At 51.6% G+C, this 20,529-nt stretch overlaps 1 protein-coding gene across 2 annotated transcripts; it reads left to right on the forward strand.

Moving 5' to 3' along the window:
- The first annotated feature begins 348 nt into the window (after positions 1-348).
- Sdsl (serine dehydratase like) lies at positions 349-10,941 on the forward strand. Of its 2 annotated transcripts, none has more exons than XM_052168381.1 (8): positions 349-440; positions 4,858-5,026; positions 5,238-5,277; positions 5,978-6,117; positions 7,920-8,008; positions 8,618-8,845; positions 9,583-9,707; positions 10,591-10,941. In XM_052168381.1, exons 2-8 carry the CDS (start codon positions 4,868-4,870, stop codon positions 10,782-10,784), a joined length of 975 nt encoding a protein of 324 aa, XP_052024341.1. In that variant the 5' UTR covers positions 349-440; positions 4,858-4,867; the 3' UTR covers positions 10,785-10,941. The 2 variants fall into 2 exon arrangements, with proteins under 2 accessions (XP_052024341.1, XP_052024342.1); XM_052168382.1 differs by lacking the exon at positions 349-440 and adding an exon at positions 648-737.
- The last annotated feature ends 9,588 nt before the right edge of the window (positions 10,942-20,529 follow it).

Raw genomic sequence — 20,529 nt, forward strand, 5'->3', positions numbered from 1 at the left:
GCATCTTTGTCATCTTGTCTCAAACACGAGCTGACCCCAATGCGCACCAGGGCAGGTGGCCTGACCCAGCAACAGCTCTGAACCCAGAGTCAGATCTGGAGGGTCTGTGTTATGAAGGAGTCCAAGATGAGGGGTGCACTCTGCCTCTTGCTGGCAACCCCTCCCCCTCCCCCGGGGATGTTTGCTTTCAGAACCTCCATTTCCCCACCGGCCAGATGAGCCGGGCTCATTCATGACCCGTGGGCTGCACAAGGACGACAGAGAGGGATGAACATCCCCACGAGCTCATCTTGGTCAGTTTTTTGTTGTGAGTCCTCACCAGGACCCCAGAATCAGGAGCTGTCCCTTTAACAAGGAGGAGGGGCCAGGCCCTGGTAGCGGAAGCTGATCTGGTAGCCTGTGAGTCCAGGTTGGTCTTGGCTGGACTGTCCTTTGGGGAGGTAAGGAAGGCATTGTGGGAGTGGCTGGGGGCCATGGGGTGGTGTGTTGGGCAGTAAGTGACTGTGAGGGTGGTCTAGTAGCATCTGTCCTATCTTGTCACCTCTCAGGAGGCAGGCCCTGTGGACCCTGAGGGACAGATAGCAGGTCGTGCTGGCTGACGGGGCAGTCAGTTAGCTTGGCTTTCTAGTCTTTTTCCTGACAGCAGGTGCTGTATGCCACTAAATGGTCCGCGGGGAAAGGATCCCACAACTGTGCAGGCCGGAGTGAGGGCTGAACCAGACGAGCAGTTCTCACAAGTGGGTTCTCGTAAGAAACTCACAGGGCCCCAGCTATTCAAGGCCTTTTACGGGGGTGGAACTGGGGTCCACACTGCTCAGTTCCAGCACCAGCCTCAGAGGTGAGAGGTGGGGTTCCAGACAGGGTTTCTCTGTGTAGCCCTGACTGTCCTGGAACTCACTCTGTAGACCAGGCTGGTCTTGAACTCACAGAGAACCACCCACCTCTGCCTCCCGAGTGCTGGGACTGAAGGTGTGTGCCACCACCACCTGCTAAGTTTCAGCTCTTACAGAAAATTGTCATCGAAGTATCAAATAGCCTATTTTTAGTGGATAATAATGATGATGGTGGTGGTGAAGATGATGATGATGAGGATATCAACAGACCCAGAGTTAAGATGCTACACAGTGTGGAAGTCCACACCTGCGCTGGAACTCTGAGCCTGTGGCCTTGTGTACCAAGCCCTCTGGGTCACTAGTTATAAAGTGGAGTTAAATACAGGACTCTGTCAGTGTTTTTTGGTGCCTTCTGAGATAAGAAGGAAGGAGCTGGGCATGGTGCCCAGCTCCCAGCAAGCTCCACACAAAAGCTAGCTCTTATCAAGCGATGCAGGGTACAGTGGGCAGACGCCCCCACTTCATGGGTGCTCTTAATCCTCTCAAGGACCCTGTGCTGCCCAGAGCTGCCCAGCGTGTGCTGTGCTTGATAATTAGCTCATTCTTATCTTTCGGGTCCAAGAGGCCTTTCCTGACTCCATACCCAAAGGAGACTGTTTCTAAAGACTCGTTTTAAGTATGTGGATGCTTTATCTGTATATACATCTACGTGGACACCAGAAAAGTTATCTGATCTTATGACACTAGGATTACAGATGGTTGTGAGCCACCATGTGGTTGCTGGGATTTGAACTCAGGTCTCTGGAGGAGCAATCAGTCCTCTTAACCACGAAGCCATCTCTCCGGTCCCAAAAGGAACTCTTTTATTCATCCTCATTAGTCACAGTTTCCTACTATTTTGTTGCTCTATAGATCTCATCAAACACAAGTCAGCTCAGAGGTAGGTATCTGTCTTCCCCACCAAGCCATCCCTGGGTCCTAAGCCCCAGCCTGGACCTTGACCATGCTCTCTAGAGCACACAGTAGGGTGTGCCTGCCAGCACTGGGAGAAGGTCCTCATGAGGGAACTTCTCTAGAGAATTCAGCTGGGAGCACGCCTGTGGGTGCCAGTGTTTTGTCTGCACCGCAGCCTGTGAGTTGGGGTATGTAATGGGTATTTGTTCCCACTTTACAGATGAGGAAACGGGCACAGAGTAGTTGAGACACATACTTGGGTCACACAGCCCCTTTTTACTCTGATCTTGGAAATCTATGATCTGGGGTTGTAAGACTGAGGTGAGAGTCAGGCCAGGGAATGAGGGTGTCTTAGTCACGGTTTCTATTGCAGTGATAAGCACCAGGACCAAAAGCAACTTGGGGAGGAAAGGGTTTACTTGGCTTACACTTCCATATCACTGTTCATCACCAAAGGAAGTCAGGACAGGAACTCAAGCAGGTCAGGAAACAGGAGCTGATGCAGAGGCCATGGAGGGATGTTCCTTACTGGCTTGTTCCCCTGACTTGCTCAGCCTGCTCTCTTATAGAACCCAGGACCCTGGAGCTGGAGAGATGGCTCAGCAGTAAAGAGCACTGATTGCTCTTCCAGAGTTCCTGAGTTCAATTCCCAGTAACCACATGGTGGCTCACAACCATCTGTAATGGGATCATGATGCCCTCTTTTGGTGTGTCTGAAGGCAGATACAGTGTACACACACACACACACACACACACACACACACTTCTTTGATAAAAATAAAAATAGGACCCAGGACAGAACCACCAGCCTAGGGATGGAACCACCAGCAGTGGGCTGGACCATTGCACATCAATCACCTACAAAGAAAATACATCAAGGCCTTTCCCACAGTCCATTCTTGTAGGGTCATCTTCTCAGTTGCGGGTTGCTCTTCAAAAATGACTGTAGCTTGTGTCAAGTGACATAAAAACTAGCCAGCACACAGTCTGGAGACCAGGAACAGCTCATAGGCCCCTTTCCCTGGGAGAGGTGCTGAAGCGGATGAGAAGGGTCTGCATTGTGTTGCCTTGTCTGGGGAGTTCCAGGGCCATCCTGACAAAGGATCAGATTCATGAACAGACCCCTGGTTCCCCTTTTTCAAGTCACTTAAATAAGAGGTCTGGGTTCCTGGACAGAGGAATGGGGTGCAGCTTCTGCCCCCTGGTGGCCCACCTTGGAACTGCAAAGAACCGGACCAATCTTTTCTGCTGTAGAGACAGAGTAGTTTTTCTTTTTTCTTTTCTTTTCTTTTCTTTTCTTTTTCTTTCTTTTCTTTTCTTTCATTTCCTTTTCTTTTTTCTTTACTTTCTTTTCTTTTCATTTCTTTTTCTTCTCTTCTCTTCTCTTCCCTTCCTTTCCTTTTTCTTTTCTTTTTTCATCCCTTCGGTTGGTGGTTTGAAACAAAGTCTTCTCAATATGTAGCTGAGGCTAGTGTTGAGGTTACTCATTTTGTAGCTCAGGCTGCCCCTGAATGCATAGCTGTGCCTTCTGTGGGATGGGTGGTGTGCTCGTCACCGTGCCTGCCTCTCCCCTCTTCTAAATTCGCTCTCTTCTTCCACCTTAAAGTGGGTCCCGGGGATCGAACCGAGACTGTCACCTTCCTGTGACAACATCTACTGAGACATCTCACCAGTCCCCCTTTACACTTTCTGTAAATTATTTTTATGTACAGTGTATGCTGGTGTGTGTTTGTCTGCCACATGCATGTAGTGACAGAATAATCCACAAGAGGGCACCAGACTCCCAGAACTGGAGGGATTCAGAGGGGGGGAGGACCCGAGAACAACCCGGGAGACCTGGCCCCAGGGAGACAGGCTTCAGGAAGTGGCTCCTTTAATTGGTGTTGAGGAGGGGGTGGCAAGGGCTTTTTAAATCTTTAGGGGTAGTAGGGGCTATCGGGGGTGGGGCCTGGGGATGCCTCATTTGCATAGGGAGGAGTTTCAGGTGCTTGCTGGACATGACCTTATAAGGAGAGGAGATGTTTAACCTGGCCGCGACTTCTGGTGTGGGCAGAGATGGGGGCACAGGGCTACATGTGCAGGGACATGCAGGCCCGAGGCAGGGAAGGATTGGTACCACTCCTGATCTCAAGGTTTCTGGGGTTGGATACAACTCAACCCCACTTCTGCTCTGGACTGGCTCCCCCTGGCTCTCTGGCGCCTATGGGGTGCCAGGAACTGAACCTGGGTCCTTCGCGAGAGCAGCAAGTGCTCTTAGCAGAGGAGCCGTCTTCCCAGGCCCCGCTTATTTGTTGTTTTGAGACAGATCTTGCATGGCCCTATCTAGCTTGAAACTTGTTATGTGGCCAACATAAAGTCATCACCTCAACAAGTTTGGACGAATGCAAACCACTGCAAAGCTACAGCCATGTGTGAAAGGCAAAACAAAACCTTACTGGTCAGTGTGGTGTCATACCATTATAATCCCAACACTAAGGATCCTGGTGGAGGCAGGAGGATGGTGGGTTCCAGGCTAGTCTGGACTATATACATGGAGAGCCTATTCCCTCAACCGCAACTACGATAAAAACATCCTGTGCTTTCAAAGACAGGGGTTGTGGCTCCTGTAGAACGGATAACTGGGAGAAGGGGGTGAGACTGCCAAGGGCAAAAGTGAAGGGGTAAGGAAGGGTCTGGACTCACTGACACCTGCTTGACCAGTGTTTTTAATGGAAGAAAATGAATGAATGAATGAATGAGTGAGTGAATGAATGAATGATTTTTAAAGTTTTTATTTTAATTATTTTTTTTACTATCCTTTGGTCACACCCTGTGTCGCCAGCACTGTGGGTAGTCACAGACATTAAGCGAAGGGTATCAAGGATAACCTGCCTTCTTCAGATTGGGAAACCAGGATGCAGAGAGGGGCAGATGCTCACCTGGATATTGAAGCTTGGATGCTGGATAAGATTTGGGGTGGTCGGGCTCAGGAGCCTCGTCCTCCCTCCCCTCCCCTTCCCCCCCCCGCCCCCCCCCCCCCCGTCACCACTAAGGAGTCAGAACGGTGCAAACTCCTTATGCCTCCTTGCAGTGCCGCCGGGATGGAGGGAGCCTCTGCAGAGCCCTTCCACAGGGTCACGCCCCTGCTGGAGAGCTGGGCGCTGTCTCAGGTAGCAGGCGTGCCCGTCTTCCTCAAATGCGAGAATGTGCAGATAGCCGGCTCCTTTAAGATCCGGGGCATCGGGCATTTCTGCCAGCAGGTAAAGGAGGGTGGGCACCGGGCTGTGGAGGAGGAAGTGAGGCACCATATGGGGGGAGGACTGTGGGGTGCGGGTGGAGCACGGGGCTGTGGAGGAGGAAGTGAGGCACCATATGGGGGGAGGACTGTGGGGTGCGGGTGGAGCACCCAGCCACATTCCACAAAGGTTTCCGTGACTAGAGTGATCCCAACTCCATCCTTTCTCCATCTAGATGGCCAAGAGGGGATGCAGACATCTGGTGTGCTCCTCAGGTGACTCCACACCTCTCTGCTTTATTGGGACCAGGGTGGGGGCAGGGGAGCCAGCTAGAGCAGGAGTCAATGTCCAGGGCTTCGCTTCCCCTTCCTTCCTTCCTTCCTTCCTTCCTTCCTTCCTTCCTTCCTTCCTTCCTTCCTTTCTTCCTTCCTTCTTTCGGTCCTTCCTTCTGTCCTTCCTTCTTCCCTCCGTTACAGGCTGACAGGACTCTGGATCTGCCTGTCTCCATCTCCTGAGTGCCGGGATTACAGATCTGCATCCCCAGGCCCAGCCGAGGATCCTGATTAGCCTCATCAGCTACCTCATCTGCTCTTAAGTCCCTCCCCCATGATCTGAGCCTTGTGGTGGTCACGAACAGCAGAGACCCACCCCACGGAGGTTTAAGCCATAGGCTCCAAGTTCGGAACACTCTTTGGATAAACGGTTTCAGACCCGGCTGGGTCTAGCCCGTCGTCTGTTCTGCGCTGTTGCTTTTCCTTTCTCCCGTCTTTCCTCTCGTCTGGTCCAGGCCCAGGCCCCACAGTAGTAGGTCATACTCACGTCTGTAGCAGTCACGGGTCAGGAGGTTCGGGGCTCTAATCAGCATGGTGGGTGGGCGGGGCACGGACACACAGGTGACTCATGGGGGACGGGGGAAGGAGCGGGGTAGAGGGGAGCACGAGAAGTCTGAGGACCTCCTTTCCCCACTCTTCCCAGGGGGCAACGCGGGCATTGCGGCGGCATACTCGGCTCGGAAGCTGGGCATCCCCGTCACCATCGTGCTCCCAGAGAGCACCTCCATGCAGGTGGTGAGGCGGCTCCAGGGGGAGGGGGCCGAGGTCCAGCTGACTGGGAAGGTAAGGAGGTGGTGCTGGCAGAAGCAAGGGGGAGGGGCCGGGGGAGGGGCTGAGGCAGGGCCGGGGGAGGGGCCGGGAGGGGCTGTGTCCTCCTCTATTCCACTCCAGGGCATCGCCTCCATTTATTTTGGGTGAACGCTGGCGGGAAACAGTGTTTTGGTCGTCAATCTTCTCTAGGGAGGGCAGGGAGAAGGGAGGAGGGGTGGGACAGGGGTGTTGCACTTTGAGGGCTCGGACTTCTGCCCCACCCTGAGAAGACGCAATTCAGAGGCCTGGGAAGTGTCCCCCCAACCCCTGTCCTCACTGGGACCTGAAAGGCCCGGTTAGTTGATAGGACAAAAGCACATGGGTGGTGACTGGGCCATTTCTTTCTTTCTTTCTTTCTTTCTTTCTTTCTTTCTTTCTTTCTTTCTTTCTTTCTTTCTTTCTTTCTTTCTTCCTTCCTTCCTTCCTTCCTTCCTTCCTTCCTTCCTTCCTTCCTTCCTTCCTTCCTTTCTTTCTTTCTTTCTTTCTTTCTTTCTTTCTTTCTTTCTTTCTTTCTTTCTTTCTTTCTTTCTTTCTTTCTTTCTTTCGAGAGTTTGTCTGTGTAGCCCTGGCTGTCCTGGAACTCACTCTGTAGAGATCTGAGTGCCTCTGCCTCCCAAGTGCTGGAATTAAAGGTGTACACCACCACATCCTACTCACTTGTACTTCCTTCTCTGTCAACCGCTCACACGCTCACACGCTCACCCACTCACACGCTCACCCACTCACACACTCACCCACTCACACACTCACCCGCTCGCCCCGCTCACACGCTCACACCGCTCACCTGCTCACACGCTCACAAGCTCATCTGCTCACACACTCACCTGCTTACACGCTCACACGCTCACACGCTCACATGCTTACACACTCACACACTCACCCGCTCACCCGCTCACATGCTCACCTGCTCACCTGCTCACACGCTCACATGCTCACATGCTCATCCGCTCACACACTCACCTGCTTACACGCTCACATGCTCACATGCTTACACGCTCACACCCTCACCCGCTCACCTGCTTACACGCTCACACGCTCACATGTTCACACGCTCACATGCTCACATGCTCATCCGCTCACACACTCACCTGCTTACACACTCACCCACTCACACACCTGCTCACATGCTCACCCGCTCACACACTCACACACTCACACGCTCACCTGCTCACCTGCTCACCCATCCATCCATCTATTCTGGAACAGGGCGGGCATGTCTATACCACCTGGTATTTACCCCTCCAGGCTCCACAGTAGGGCTGTGCCCTTGTGTGGGACACAGCAGTTTCACCCCAAACTCTCAATCCTTATGGGTGGAGTCTGTCCCAGGCACATGCTCCCGGCATTCACAGCCCACCTTGGTCACAGCCCAGGCAAGCTTCATGATCAGGGCACACCCAGAAGGCGAGCTCTGGGTGACTTATGGTGGACACAGGTGTCAGGGCCACCCTCAGACTACAAAGGCTTTCACAGATCAGCCACAGGGACCCAGATGATCTGTGGGGTTGATGGGATCCTGAAGTCGGCTCCGTGTGACCAGCTCTAGGGTACACTGGCTCTGCACACCCCGCTCTGCTCTGCCCTGTGCTCACACAGCATTCAGGTCCCTTTGAGTTTTAGGGAGACGCATGGCGTCCTTTGGCCCGTTTGGAGGTTGCTGTTCTCATCCTGGGAGGTGTGGTCTCCACAAAGAGGACCTATAGGAAACAAGGCAGGCATATGGGGGCTCCACTACAGTCTCTGTGGGGCCTCTGTGGGGGCTCTGCTTCTCTTAGGTCTGGGATGAAGCCAACGTAAGGGCACAAGAACTGGCCACAAGGGACGGCTGGGTGAACGTCTCCCCGTTTGACCATCCTCTGCTATGGTAAGGCTGTGGCTGTGTTCTTAGGCAGCCAGAGCGGGGGCGGGGGCGGGGGGGGAAGGGTGGGGGGAACCCTCATTGGACAGAAGAGGAAAGTGAGGAGAAGAGACTTCAAAGCCAGGCAGACATGGGTTCAGACTGGGCTGCTTGGGAATTGTGTTTTATGCAAAGCACTTTACTGCCTGTGCCTCGGTTTCCCCATTGGTGAAATGGATAATGTAACATGAAGTATCTCTATTGACTACGTGCTTGGGGCTGGGCACAGGCTGCTGGCATCCCCCGCTGCCTGCTCCTTTTCTGCAAGGGATAAGTAGCTACTGGGAAGCTGGTGCACAGAGAGGGCAAGACACTTGTCTGAGGGCACACAGCTGGTCAGGGAGCAGAGTCAGGGTTCTGCCTCCAGAACACCAGCTGGTCCCTCTTAAGGGATAAGGATATTCTTGGGAAAGGCAAGAAAGAGACTGGGATAATGATGGGGAGACGTGGGCAGGTGAAGGAATGAATGGACAGAGAGCAAGGACCCCCCACCACCACATTGTGCTGCCTCTGAGTGGCCAAGGAGGGGTCACCTATTCCAGAAGTCCCATCACGCAACCCCCTCACACCCCACAGGGAAGGCCATGCCAGCCTAGTTCGGGAGCTGAAGGAGTCGCTGCGGACGCCTCCGGGTGCTGTGGTGCTGGCCGTGGGGGGCGGAGGGCTCCTGGTGGGTGTGGCTGCTGGCCTGTTGGAGGTGGGCTGGCAGCAGGTACCCATCATTGCCATGGAGACCCACGGGGCGCACAGTTTCAATGCAGCCTTGCAGGCAGGCAGGCTGGTCACTCTGCCAGACATCACCAGGTAAGCCTGGGTGGGCGTCTGAGGGGGTAGAGTGGGGGGCACCCCATAGGTCTGCTTGTCCTAAAGTTCCAACCGCTGTCATGAGGATCCAAGTTAGAGTGTGAAAAGAGCCAGGTTTGTGGGTGCACCCTGTTATCCTGGTGCTTGAGAGGCTAAGGCTTGAGAGTGAGGGTCCAGCCTGGGCTAGTGTAGAGAGAGACCCTGCTTCAAAAACACATATAAGCAAGACAATCAAGGAAACAATCAATCAAGGAAACGGCCTGATGTCAATCTCTGAGTTCCTCATGTGCTCATACAGGTGAGCATACCTGCACACACACACACACACACACACACACACACACACATGCACATGCACAAGCACATGCACACGCACAAGCACATGCACATGCACGTGTGCACGCATGCACACACAGGCAACACACATGTATACACATCACAAGCACACACATCACATGCACACATACACGTCACACACACAAGCATCACACATACACACACATCACATGCACACATATATGTCACATGCACACACACATCACATGTACATGCATATACACACACATATATCACATGCACACACACGCATCACACATACACATACACACACACACACATCTGAGTGTGTCTGGGCCTCCTGACAGGGACCCAGCCATCACAGGATGTGGGTGACCTGGGGACAGCAGGGTGGGGCTCTGACATGCCTGCTCTTCCATCCTCCTCCCCCCATCCTGCAGCGTAGCCAGGAGCCTGGGAGCCAAGACCGTGGCTGCACGGGCCTTGGAGTGTGCAAAGGAATGTGAGGTCCTCTCTGAGGTGGTAGAAGACCGGGAGGCTGTCAGCGCTGTGCAGAGGTTCCTGGGTGAGCGAGGCCTGGCGCTCTGTTCACTCAACCTTGACCTCAGTGTCTGTGACTGGGCTGGCTGGGCAGTGGTGATGTCATGGGGGCGTGTCCAGCAGCGGAGGGCAGGAGGAGAAAGTCTCAGCAGCCTCAGGACTTTGCACAAGTTCTTCCCACATTCCTGTCTCTGGATGTCCGTCCTGGCCCCATCCCCACTGCTTGCCCATGTGATGACTAGTTATCCCCTATGGTGCCTCCTCCAGGAAGACACCCTGATCTCCCCACACCACCTCACTAGCCAGAGACTTCCAATACATTAACCCCTCTGCCTACAGCTGCCTAGTTTTTACCTACTGGTAAGGTATGGCTGGGTGGAGGTGGGGCTTTGTGTCTTAGCCACTATTATGTCCCTAAGGCCTTCCTAGCACAAAGCCAGGCAGAGAGAGAGTGAGGTGTTTGTTGAATGAATGGATAAATGTGCGAGTGGGGAAGATTAGTAATGGATAGATGGGCAGTGGAGAGAAAGAAGGATGGATGGGTGGGTAGGTGGGTGGATAGATGGACAGGAGGATGGATGGATGGATGGGTGGATGGATGGATGGATGGACAGGCGGGTGGATTGATTGGTGGGTAGATGGACACATTGATGAGCAGTCTGATGGATGACCAATCACATGATGGGTAGGAGATGGATGAGTGGCTCCTGATCAGATGGCTGGTGTTACAGACAAAGGCTACACTGATGGATAGACAGACAGACAGACAGACAAGTGACAGAGCGAGGAGCAGATCTGTAGGAAGTCAGACCTGTGATGGCACAGGAGAGAAATGGATGGATGGATGGATGGATGGATGGACGCCTTGATTGACAGCCCTTCCCTGTCCCCCACCCCCACCCCCACAGATGACGAGCGCATGCTGGTGGAGCCTGCCTGCGGTGCCGCCCTGGCCGCTATCTACTCAGACATCCTGGGGAGGCTCCAGGCTGAGGGCCGCCTGAGCCCCGCCCTGGCTTCTGTGGTGGTCATCGTGTGTGGTGGCAACAACATCAGTAGCCAGCAGCTTCAGGAGCTGAAAACCCAGCTGGGCTGCCGCTGAAGAAAGAATTCCAGGGACCCCAGAGGCTCCTGGACACCTCTGTGGTCACCCAAGGGGCTTCGTTTCCAGGGGGTCCTGTCCTCTTCCTCCAGGTAGCCCTCTTGGATTGCTCTCAGTGGCTCCCTACAGTCCAGTGAATAAACCTGCCTGAACCGAGCCTGCGGCTCCCAGGGGTTCTGTGTTGTTTTCTTCCTCAGGTTACACAACCTGAAGCAGATTTTGAGGAATGGGTCGTTCCACCGAACCTTGAAATGCGTCCCTCCTTAAAGATGATGTCACTAGCCCTCCTGGCGTGCTTAACTGCCAGGAACTTTTCTAAGAGCCCCTGAGTCCTTCTCGATATCCACATTTACCAAGATCCTGCCACAGTATGTGCGAAGGTGACAGTGCACCAAGGTCATGCGGCTGTCATGTGACCCAGCCAGGTGCAGACACTGATTCTCAGTGTCACTAGGTTAGTTACATCAGCGTGGGTGCTGGTGGAAGCGGGGTTGGGGCAGGGTCCTGTCCTATGTCTCCTGCCCCCTCCCCAGTCCATCGGGTCAGGCCCTCCAGACCTAGGAAATCTTGTAGCAAACACGATGATGTCAACTTCGTTGAAGCCACAAGGGGGCAGCAGAGTGCCTCCTATGGGGAAGCAGGCTCAGGGTGCATTTGTGTTCCCGCAACTCTGGGATTCCCCTTGACTCTAACACAACATGTGTGTGTGTGGGTGTGTGTGTGCTGAGGGCCCAGAGGGGGCTGGGACCCACGTTGCCCTTGTATGGGATCTTCTGATTTCCCTCACATCCTGCCAGGCGACAGAGCTCAGCTTGGGTAACCACAATCCAGGGTGAGACTCAGTTAGTTCCCTGGGGCATGTGGGCTGTGCAGCCTTGGGCAAGTGTCCTATCCTCTCTGGGCCTGCATCGCACAAGGCCATGACTCACAAGGGCAGGGTTCAGGCAGCAGTGACCGCCACTCTCGAACGTGCTGCCTGCACTGTGTTCTCTCCTGAACCCCAGAGACAGCCCTCACTCACCGAGAATCCCTGGGGCAACAGATACCTGGGGACCTGATTCCATCTCCTTGGAGCTACAAACTGAATTGGCCAGGACAGAGATTTTGGCGTTAAGAGTCCTGAAGCTGGATGCAGCCAGATCTCTCTCTCTCTCTCTCTCTCTCTCTCTCTCTGATTACTCTCTCTTTCTCTCGGTCTCCCCTCCCTCTTTGCCTGGCTCCCCTTCACTCACTCTCACTGTCCCTGTATTCTGGGCCGTGACACAGCCTAATGGAAGAGGATGACCTCAGATCCGCCACGTGTGTCCTTCGGTGGCAGTTCTTTCCCACTGTGAAGCCCACCCGTGGGAGTCAGGAGGACCCAGGGTCTAACCACTTACCGAGCAACCTGTACCTTGCTCGGGGCTTTTATCCCATAATAACCCATGCGGCACGGACAGCTGCTACCTTCATTCAAGTGAGGAAACCCAGTCAGAGTGGTCGAACCGCTTCATTTGGGTTACACAGCTCATGCGTAGACTCTGTGCTGTGCACCTTCCCCTCCCCCACTGTCCTCTGCTCAACCTGTGTCCCCTGCTGACCCTGCTCTCTTGGCTTCTGACTCATATACATCCCTCAAGCCCTCCATTGTGGCCACCTCCTCCCTGAAGCCTCCCAGGACTGTCCAGGCTGGCAACAGTCCTCCCTTCCCCGTGTCTGTGTCTGAGTGGCAGACTCTACTGCTGTCCAGGTGCTCCAGGTCACTCCCTCCACCCACTCAGCCTGTGGGTGTCTTTCTGGGAGACCTGTCAGCTGTTGCTTACTCCCTGCCTGGTTTCCCGAGCTGCAGATAAGAGCCCCGGCGGGCTGTTGACCCATCCTGATAACGTGTGTGTCCCCAAGCTCAGCTGAGACTCTCCAGTTGACACCCAAGGCATTTGAAAGCAGGGAGGGGGACGGACCTGGAGGGATAATCAGGGGACAAAGGAACTGGGGACACTGCCCTGCAGCTAGGGACTTGCTGTGGCAGGGCCAGGTGCAGGCACTGGGCAGACATCATTAACTCTGATGCCCTGGGTTCTCAGTTAGGAAAGCGGAGCCTGGAAATGGATCTGGGTCAGAGGGCATTTGCCTGGGGCTGCCCAGGGCCACGGCAACCTGTGTCTGCGAATGTGTGTTCCTGCTGACAAGCATCCCGCTGGCCTTGCTGTGGCTTCCCACTGTCCTTCTCCTCAGCTACAGGGTCCATCCAGACCCTCTGTCTCATCTTCAAGCTTTGTCTAGAAAAGGCACTGTTGCCACCCTGGAGCAGGAAGCAGGAGGGAGGGAGGAAGGGACAGTCAGCTGGCAGCTGCTTGGCCCTTTGGGTTGGGGTGGCATCCTGAGAAATGACACCTGAGCGTGACCTCTGGCTTCCATATGCGCATGCGCACACACATGAGCGCTTACGCGTATTCGTGTGCACACAATGTCTTATTGATGGCTGTTTTAAAGAGAGGAGAGGAAGATGGGAGAGGGTATGTTGCAGAAGCCACATGGGCCATTTGGTTATGATGGAGTATTTAAAGGACCTTCTGATGGGCTAGCTCATGACCTACATCGATATGAGTCTCTAGCAGGTAAGAGGGAAAGCTGAACTATTACACGTTCTAGGCAAGCACCCTACCACTGAGCCACACCCACAGCTCTCAGAAGGTACAAGCCTCAAAAGCAATGAGAAGGATGGGAGGAACCACAGTAATAGCACGTGCAAAGGTCCTGCGGCAGGATCCCATACCCATGGGCTGCCCTTTTCAGCCATGTGCCCAGTGTAGGACTCACGCTCCATCTTGAGCAAAGTTGGTCACTGCATGGACAAAGAGGTACCCACACCCCGCTTCAGAACTCCTTACAGGACGGTAAGCCGGCTAACCAGAAGGGTTGGCTGCCCATAGCATAGAGTGAGTGACCCCATGGTATGTGTGGACCACAGTGGGAGGATGACCACTCACACAAGGATCTGAAATAACAGCCACCAGGGTCCCCACCCAAGCCAACCCACTCAGGATTTAGATGAGTGGTTCTCCGCCCCTTTAATATAGTTCCTCCCATTGTGGCGACCTCCCCAACCATAAAATTATCTCGCTGCTCCTCCATAACTGTTATTATGCTATTGTTATGAAGTGTAAATATTTGATATGCGACCTCTGTAAAAGGGTCATTCCACCCTGAAGGGGTCACGGCCCACAGGTTGAGAACCACTGCCTTAGACGCATGCGCAGTCTAGAGTTTGGTTGGTTTGCTTGCCTGTGTCTCCCCAGCTATAAATCACGGCCCGGACTCTCCTGCTCTGGCCCTGTGGTCTACACGGAGCCCTCTCACTGCCTCATCTGCTCCTCTCTTCCTCAGTGTTTGTGCTGTTTAAATTCCACCAAAAATGTCACAGGCGGGCTCTGCGCCCGGTTTCCAAATTCCCTGATAAATCCAGCGGTTGGCAACCCCGGGAGACGCTTTGTGCAGCAGGGAACCCCATAAATCACCCACTGCCACTCCAGCGTGGGCAATATCTTATGTAAAAAGGTGTTTCCTGGGAGCGCCATGGGCAGGAGAATCCTATTACAGGCCGCCCCATTAATTATAGAGAGTCAAGCAGCCCCTTTCCTGCGATTTTTTATCTTAAGTCCGAAAACTGATTGCCGTCCCCAACCCTTCCCCGCCAAAAAGATCTAAAGAAAAAAAAAATCCAGTGTTTGAAGAACAAATGGCCAAGCTGCTCCTTTTACAATCGGCCTGGCGGGCGGGGGTTGGGAATGGGAAGCCGACTCTCTCTCATTCCTCGGAGGTAAAAGTGATGGAGACCTTGCTGGGCCTGGTCCAGTCTCCTGACTCCCCAGCCCCTGGAGGTGGGCTTGACAATAGCCTTACATTACCACAGGAGGAAACTGAGGCTGCAGTGGAAGCTTGGTTCATTCTTCTGAGACGTGGAGGTAGGCAAAAAAACAAAAACAAAAACAAAAACAAAAAACAAAACAAAACAAAAAAAAAACACTCCATGTTCAGTAATGAGTCCTGGGTTCAAATTCTACCTCTATTTCTTTCAGATCTCCGCCCCCCCCCCCAGCAGGTGGATGAACCCCCTTAGAACCTTAGTTTCCTCTTCTACAGAGTAGGAAATAAGATCTTGACAGCTTCCTGGAATAGTGTGTCCCCTGCTAGGGTGACTGGCAGCTTGTGGGTATTGCCTGTACCCCTGACTGCTTGCCATGGACCATGGGACAATCAGAGGACTTTAGGACAATCAGAGGACTTTATTTGTTTTTCATCTATCTCTCTCTCTCTCTATCTATCTATCTATCTATCTATCTATCTATCTCTATATCTATCTTTCTATCCATCTATCTATCTCTATATCTATCTATCTATATCTATCTATCTATCTCTATCTCTATATCTCTATCTCTATCTCTATATCTATCTATCTATATCTATCTATCTATATCTATCTATCTCTATATCTATCTATATCTATCTATCTATCTCTATCTCTATCTATCTATATATCTCTATATCTATCTATCTATCTCTATATCTATCTATCTATCTATATCTATCTATCTATCTATCTATCTCTATATCTATTTCTGTTTCTATCTATCTATCTATCTCTATCTCTATATCTATTTCTGTTTCTATCTATCTATCTATCTATCTATCTATCTATCTATCTATCTATCTATCAGTATCCTGTCGCTGTCTTCAGACACACCAGAAGAGAGGATCAGATCCCATTACAGATGGTTGTGAGCCACCATGTGGTTGCTGGGATTTGAACTCAGGACCTCGGGAAGAGTAGTCAATGCTCTTCATCACTGAGCCATCTCTCCAGCCCCCATGTCAGAGGACTTAAAGATCTGTGGATGCCCCTCCCTTACAGAAGCACCTCCCCCACAGTGTGCTGAGTACATGGGGCAGCCCCCGACCTTGGCCTCCTTTGATTTCACAGTCATCTCTCCTCTCAGACTCCCAGAGTTGCAGCCCATGTCCTGCCTGGAGTCTTCTCACAATCACCAAAGGCCTCAGAACTTACTCTAGAGCAGTGGTTCTCAACCTGGCAGGTGGGGAGGGAGGTGGTACCCCCCTTAGAGGTTGAATATCAGATATCCTGTAACATTTACGTATGATATCATATTTACATTATGATTCATAACTGTAGCAAAAATTACAATTAGAAAGTAACAAGAGGGCCGGGTGGTGGTGGCGGTGGCGGCGCACGCCTGTAATCCCAGCACTCTGGGAGGCAGAAGCAGGCGGATTTCTGAGTTCGAGGCCAGCCTGGTCTACAGAGTGAGTTCCAGGATAGCCAGGGCTATACAGAGAAACCCTGTCTCGAAAAAACCAAATCCAAAAAACTACCACCACCAACAAAAAAGAAAGTAACAAGAGGATAATTTTATGGTTGGGGGTCACCACACCATGAAGAAGTGTATTAAAGGGTCCAGGGGTTAGGAAGGTTGAGAACAGCTGTGCTAGACGGATTCCTCTGTTTGACACTCGATTCCTCAGGTCCCAGCAAAGTCAACTTGGCTTTATTCAGGCCTTGGCTCCAGTGTCTCCTCTGTGGACCCTTCTGGCCTGCAGCCCGCCTCTCAGATCTGGATTTGGAGAGACAAGGAGACACTTGTCCTGCAGTGAAATACAGTGAGACCCAGACTGTGGACCAAGAACCAGTCAAATGAATTAAGAGAATAATGAGCCTGGGGTGGAGAGATGGTTCAGCAGTTAGAGCACTGGCTTTTCTTCCAGAGGACCTGAGTTCAATTCCCAGCAACCACATGGTGGCTCACAGCCATCTGTAATGGGATTTGGTATCCTCTTCTGGTCTACAGGCATATATACAGGCAGAATATTACATTAAAAAAATAATACTAATAATAATGAGGCTGGAGAAATGGAGAGACAGCTCCGCAGTTAACAGCACAGGCTGCTCGTGCAGAAAGAGGGTCTCATAGCACATACACAGACTCCTGTAGCTCTTGCTCTAGGAGATCTAATGCCCTCTCTGACCTCTGTGGGCACCTGGACACAGGTGGCACACACACACACACACACACACACACACAAATAAAACAGGTACATTTTAAAATAAAAGAGCGTGCCAGGGGTGATGCATGGGCCTTTAATCCCAGCACTCGGGAGGCAGAGGTAGATGGGTCTCTACCTCTGGTCTGTAGAGGAAGTTACAGGGCAGCCAAGGCTACACAAAGAAACCCTGTCTGTCTGGAAAAGAATAAAGCAATCAAAAGACAAAACAAATCCCCCAAAATGTAAACACCAATTTAACAAAAGTAACATTGTAGCTGGGGCCTCAGGGCCTTACACCCTTGCTCTACTCAAGCCAGGCAGATTCTCCTTTGCTTAAAAAGTTGCTACATTGTTCACTTTTTGTTTCACAAACGTGTTCCAAACATGTTAGCCTATCTTGTTTACTGACTTTTCTGTGGTACCCAAAGCTAGCGTCCCTAGCCCAGGGCAGGAGAACACCCTCCCAACATAGATGTTGGAACCTCTGTGTCACTCACCATTCTATTAGATGGGGTCTCACAACGTGGTCATGCTCAAACTCACCATCCTCCTGTCTCATCCTGTGTGTCACCCTTTTTTCTTGTCACCTGCAGCTCCTGCCCCCCTCAAGATTTCTTTCTTTCTTTGTTTATTTATTTATGTGTAAGTACACTGTAGCTGTCTTCAGACACCCCAGAAAAGGGCATCAGATCTCATTACAGATGGTTGTGAGCCGCCACGTGGTTGTTGGGATTTGAATTCAGGACCTTTGGAAGAGCAGTCAGTGCTCTTAACCGCTGAGCCATCTCTCCCAACTCCCTGCTCCTTCTTTCTCATGGTTATGGTGTCTCTCTGAACAACACAGCAGGACATAATTGTTAACACTGTATCCTAATCCAGAGGAGTATCCCGTGCCCACACTGCACAGACCCTGGGTGAGTAGTTGAATAAGTGAGCTAGCTGGTAGGGCCAGGATTTCAGAGATATATACAACATGGCACAATGGTGCCAAAGTCAGTCCCAAATTGAGATGTCACAGGTCAGCAGAGAGATGTTTTTAGTTCTGCACAGTGGACCACCCAGGAGCTAGCTCTCTGGGCAGACACATTCCCAAAATGTCACCACCTCCAGCCTATATTATCTTTCAAGGGCCTGTCCATCTCTTCAGCATCTCTAAAGATTCTTTTGAAAGCTTTTAGGTATATGAGTGTTTGCCTGAGTATGTGTCGGTACCCTTGGGGGTCAAAAGAGGGTGTCTGATCTCCTGGAACTGGAGTTACAAGATCCTCTGCAAGAGCAGTCAGTGCTCTTAACCACTGAGCCACATCTTTGTTTGTTTGTTTGTTTGTTTTTGTTTTTTTCCAAGACAGAGTTTCTCTGTGTAGCTCTGGCTGTCCTGGAACTCACTCTATAGACCAGGCTGGCCTAGAACTCAGAAACCCACCTGCCTCTGCCTCCCAAGTGCTGGGATTAAAGGCGTGCGCCACCACCACCTGGCTTACTAAGCCATATCTTTGATGGTCTCAGCTGTAGATCTACTCTCCACAGGCTTTGGAAAGAAAGCTTCATTTCTACTGGAAACTGGAAACCCATCTTCCTAGAACTCCACAATCCTGTGTATCAGAAACAGGGAGGATGAGGAAGGTGGCTTCACAGCTTCCAGTCCCAAGCTGAGCCCTCTGTATGTTTGATAAGGAGGCCTTGGGGACACCAAGGACACCATGCCATCACCAGGGCTCTGCTCTAAGCAGCCATAAGGCTCAGAATATAGTGATGAGAGACTTCCTTCTGGGGTGTCAGGTCCTCAGAGGACTCCAGTCACTGAGTGGGGCTCGTCCCACCTGCAGGACCCCAGTTGTCCAGATAACAAAGGTTTTACCAGATGATGCTGATTTTTGATGTCAAGGATCCAGGCTTCAGGCAGAGCAGACAACATTATCTGTAGCTGGGAGCTGAAACTGACAATGACCCCAGAATTAATTGGGGGGCCTGTGGCTCTCAGAGCAGGACATCCATCTGTTGTCTTTAAAGAAACCCAAGTAGATTTTTTTCATTGTTGTTGTTTTGGTTTTTTTGGGGAGGTGTCAGAGAAATAAGGAACAGCAATAAAGTGACATATATAGGCAAATAGTGAGAAAACAAATGTGTCAGATGGTAGTGACGCAGCCTCTCATCCTAGCACTTGGGAGGCAGAGGCAGGCAGATCTCTGAGCTCAAGGCTAGCTTGGTCTACAAAGCGAGTTCCAGGACAGCTAGAGTTATCCTGGGGAAGGAGGAGTGGATGGATGGATGGATGGATGGATGGATGGAGAGAGAAGGAGAGGGAGAGAGAGAGTGACAGTGAGAGAGAGTATAAATGGTATTTTGTGTTCACCCCATGATATCCCCTGGAGGGATTGAAGTGGAACGAGATAAATTTTGAAAAGATCCTGATTGCTAGGGCCTTGTTAACTGGGACCCTGAAGCTAACACAATGCCACTTCCATATTTACTGGTTTTCTTTTCAGAGCTAAGATCAGACCCAGGCCATGGTGGATGCTGGGTGAGGACTCTTCCACTGAGTGCTAGCTATCCCTGGCTTCCATTTATCATTTTAGAGTAGGGGTCTCACTGTGTCACCTAGTCTGGTCTCAGACTCTTGGTGACCTTCTTGCTTTGACCTCCCAAGAGCAGGAGTGACATGTTCACCCTGCCCCGCCTGGATAGTGCTGGCTTAAACACGTCAGAAGCATTTTCTCAAAGAGGGAAATTGAACAGATGGCAGTACTCACCCTTTGCTGCAAATGGAGATTGTTAGCCCTACCAGGTCTTTCTTGGCGGATTCTGTGACAGAACTGTAATATATGTGGCCTTGTATAACCTTGACAAATACATCTATCTATCTATCTATCTATCTATCTGTCTGTCTGTCTGTCTGTCTATCTATCTATCTATCTATCTATCATCTATCTATCATCTATCCATCTATCTACTCTATCTATCTATCTATCTATCTATCTATCTATCTATCTCCATCTATCTATCCATCTATCTACTCCATCTTCTGTCTGTCTGTCTGTACATCCATCTATCCATCTGGTCTCAGACTCTTGGCTCAGACTCAGCCCTGGCTGTTGTGGAACTGACCATGCAGACCAGGCTGGCCTCAAACTCACCAAGCTCCTTCTGCCTCTGTCTCTTGAGTGCTGGGATTGAATACATGCACCACCATGCCTGGAGACCTCATCTGTTTTCTCTCTCTTTTTCCCCTCCGGTTCTCATTCCCATCCTTTTTTCTTTTATGAGGTAGGGTTTCATATACCCCACCCCAGGCTGGCCTCAAACACGCCGTGCCGTTGACGATGACCTTGAACTCCTGATCCTCCTGCTCCCACCTCCATGTTGGGATTTCAGGGTTTAGTACCAAGTCTGTTTGCACAATGCTGGGAGTGGAGGGCAGGGCCCCTACATCCTGGGTGAGTGCTCTACCCGGTGAGCCCCATCCCAGCCTGGATTCCCAGCCATTTCTGAACCAAGAGAAAGAGAGACGGCGGGGACTTGGATGTGATGTTTGGATGTTCATGTATAATCCAAAGGACATGCCTGTGTTTCTCCTGGGGCCCACAGTCCGAAGTGCCCATCCCCCACCCCGAAGTGCACTGCAGCTGTTGTTCTGGTTCCTGTCAGCAAGGCTCAGAGCTTAAATAGAACTAAGTTCTCAGATCAGATCTTGCTTTTGATCCAAAAC

Source organism: Apodemus sylvaticus, chromosome 22 (genome assembly GCF_947179515.1).
Source record: "Apodemus sylvaticus chromosome 22, mApoSyl1.1, whole genome shotgun sequence".
Lineage (NCBI taxonomy): Eukaryota > Metazoa > Chordata > Mammalia > Rodentia > Muridae > Apodemus > Apodemus sylvaticus.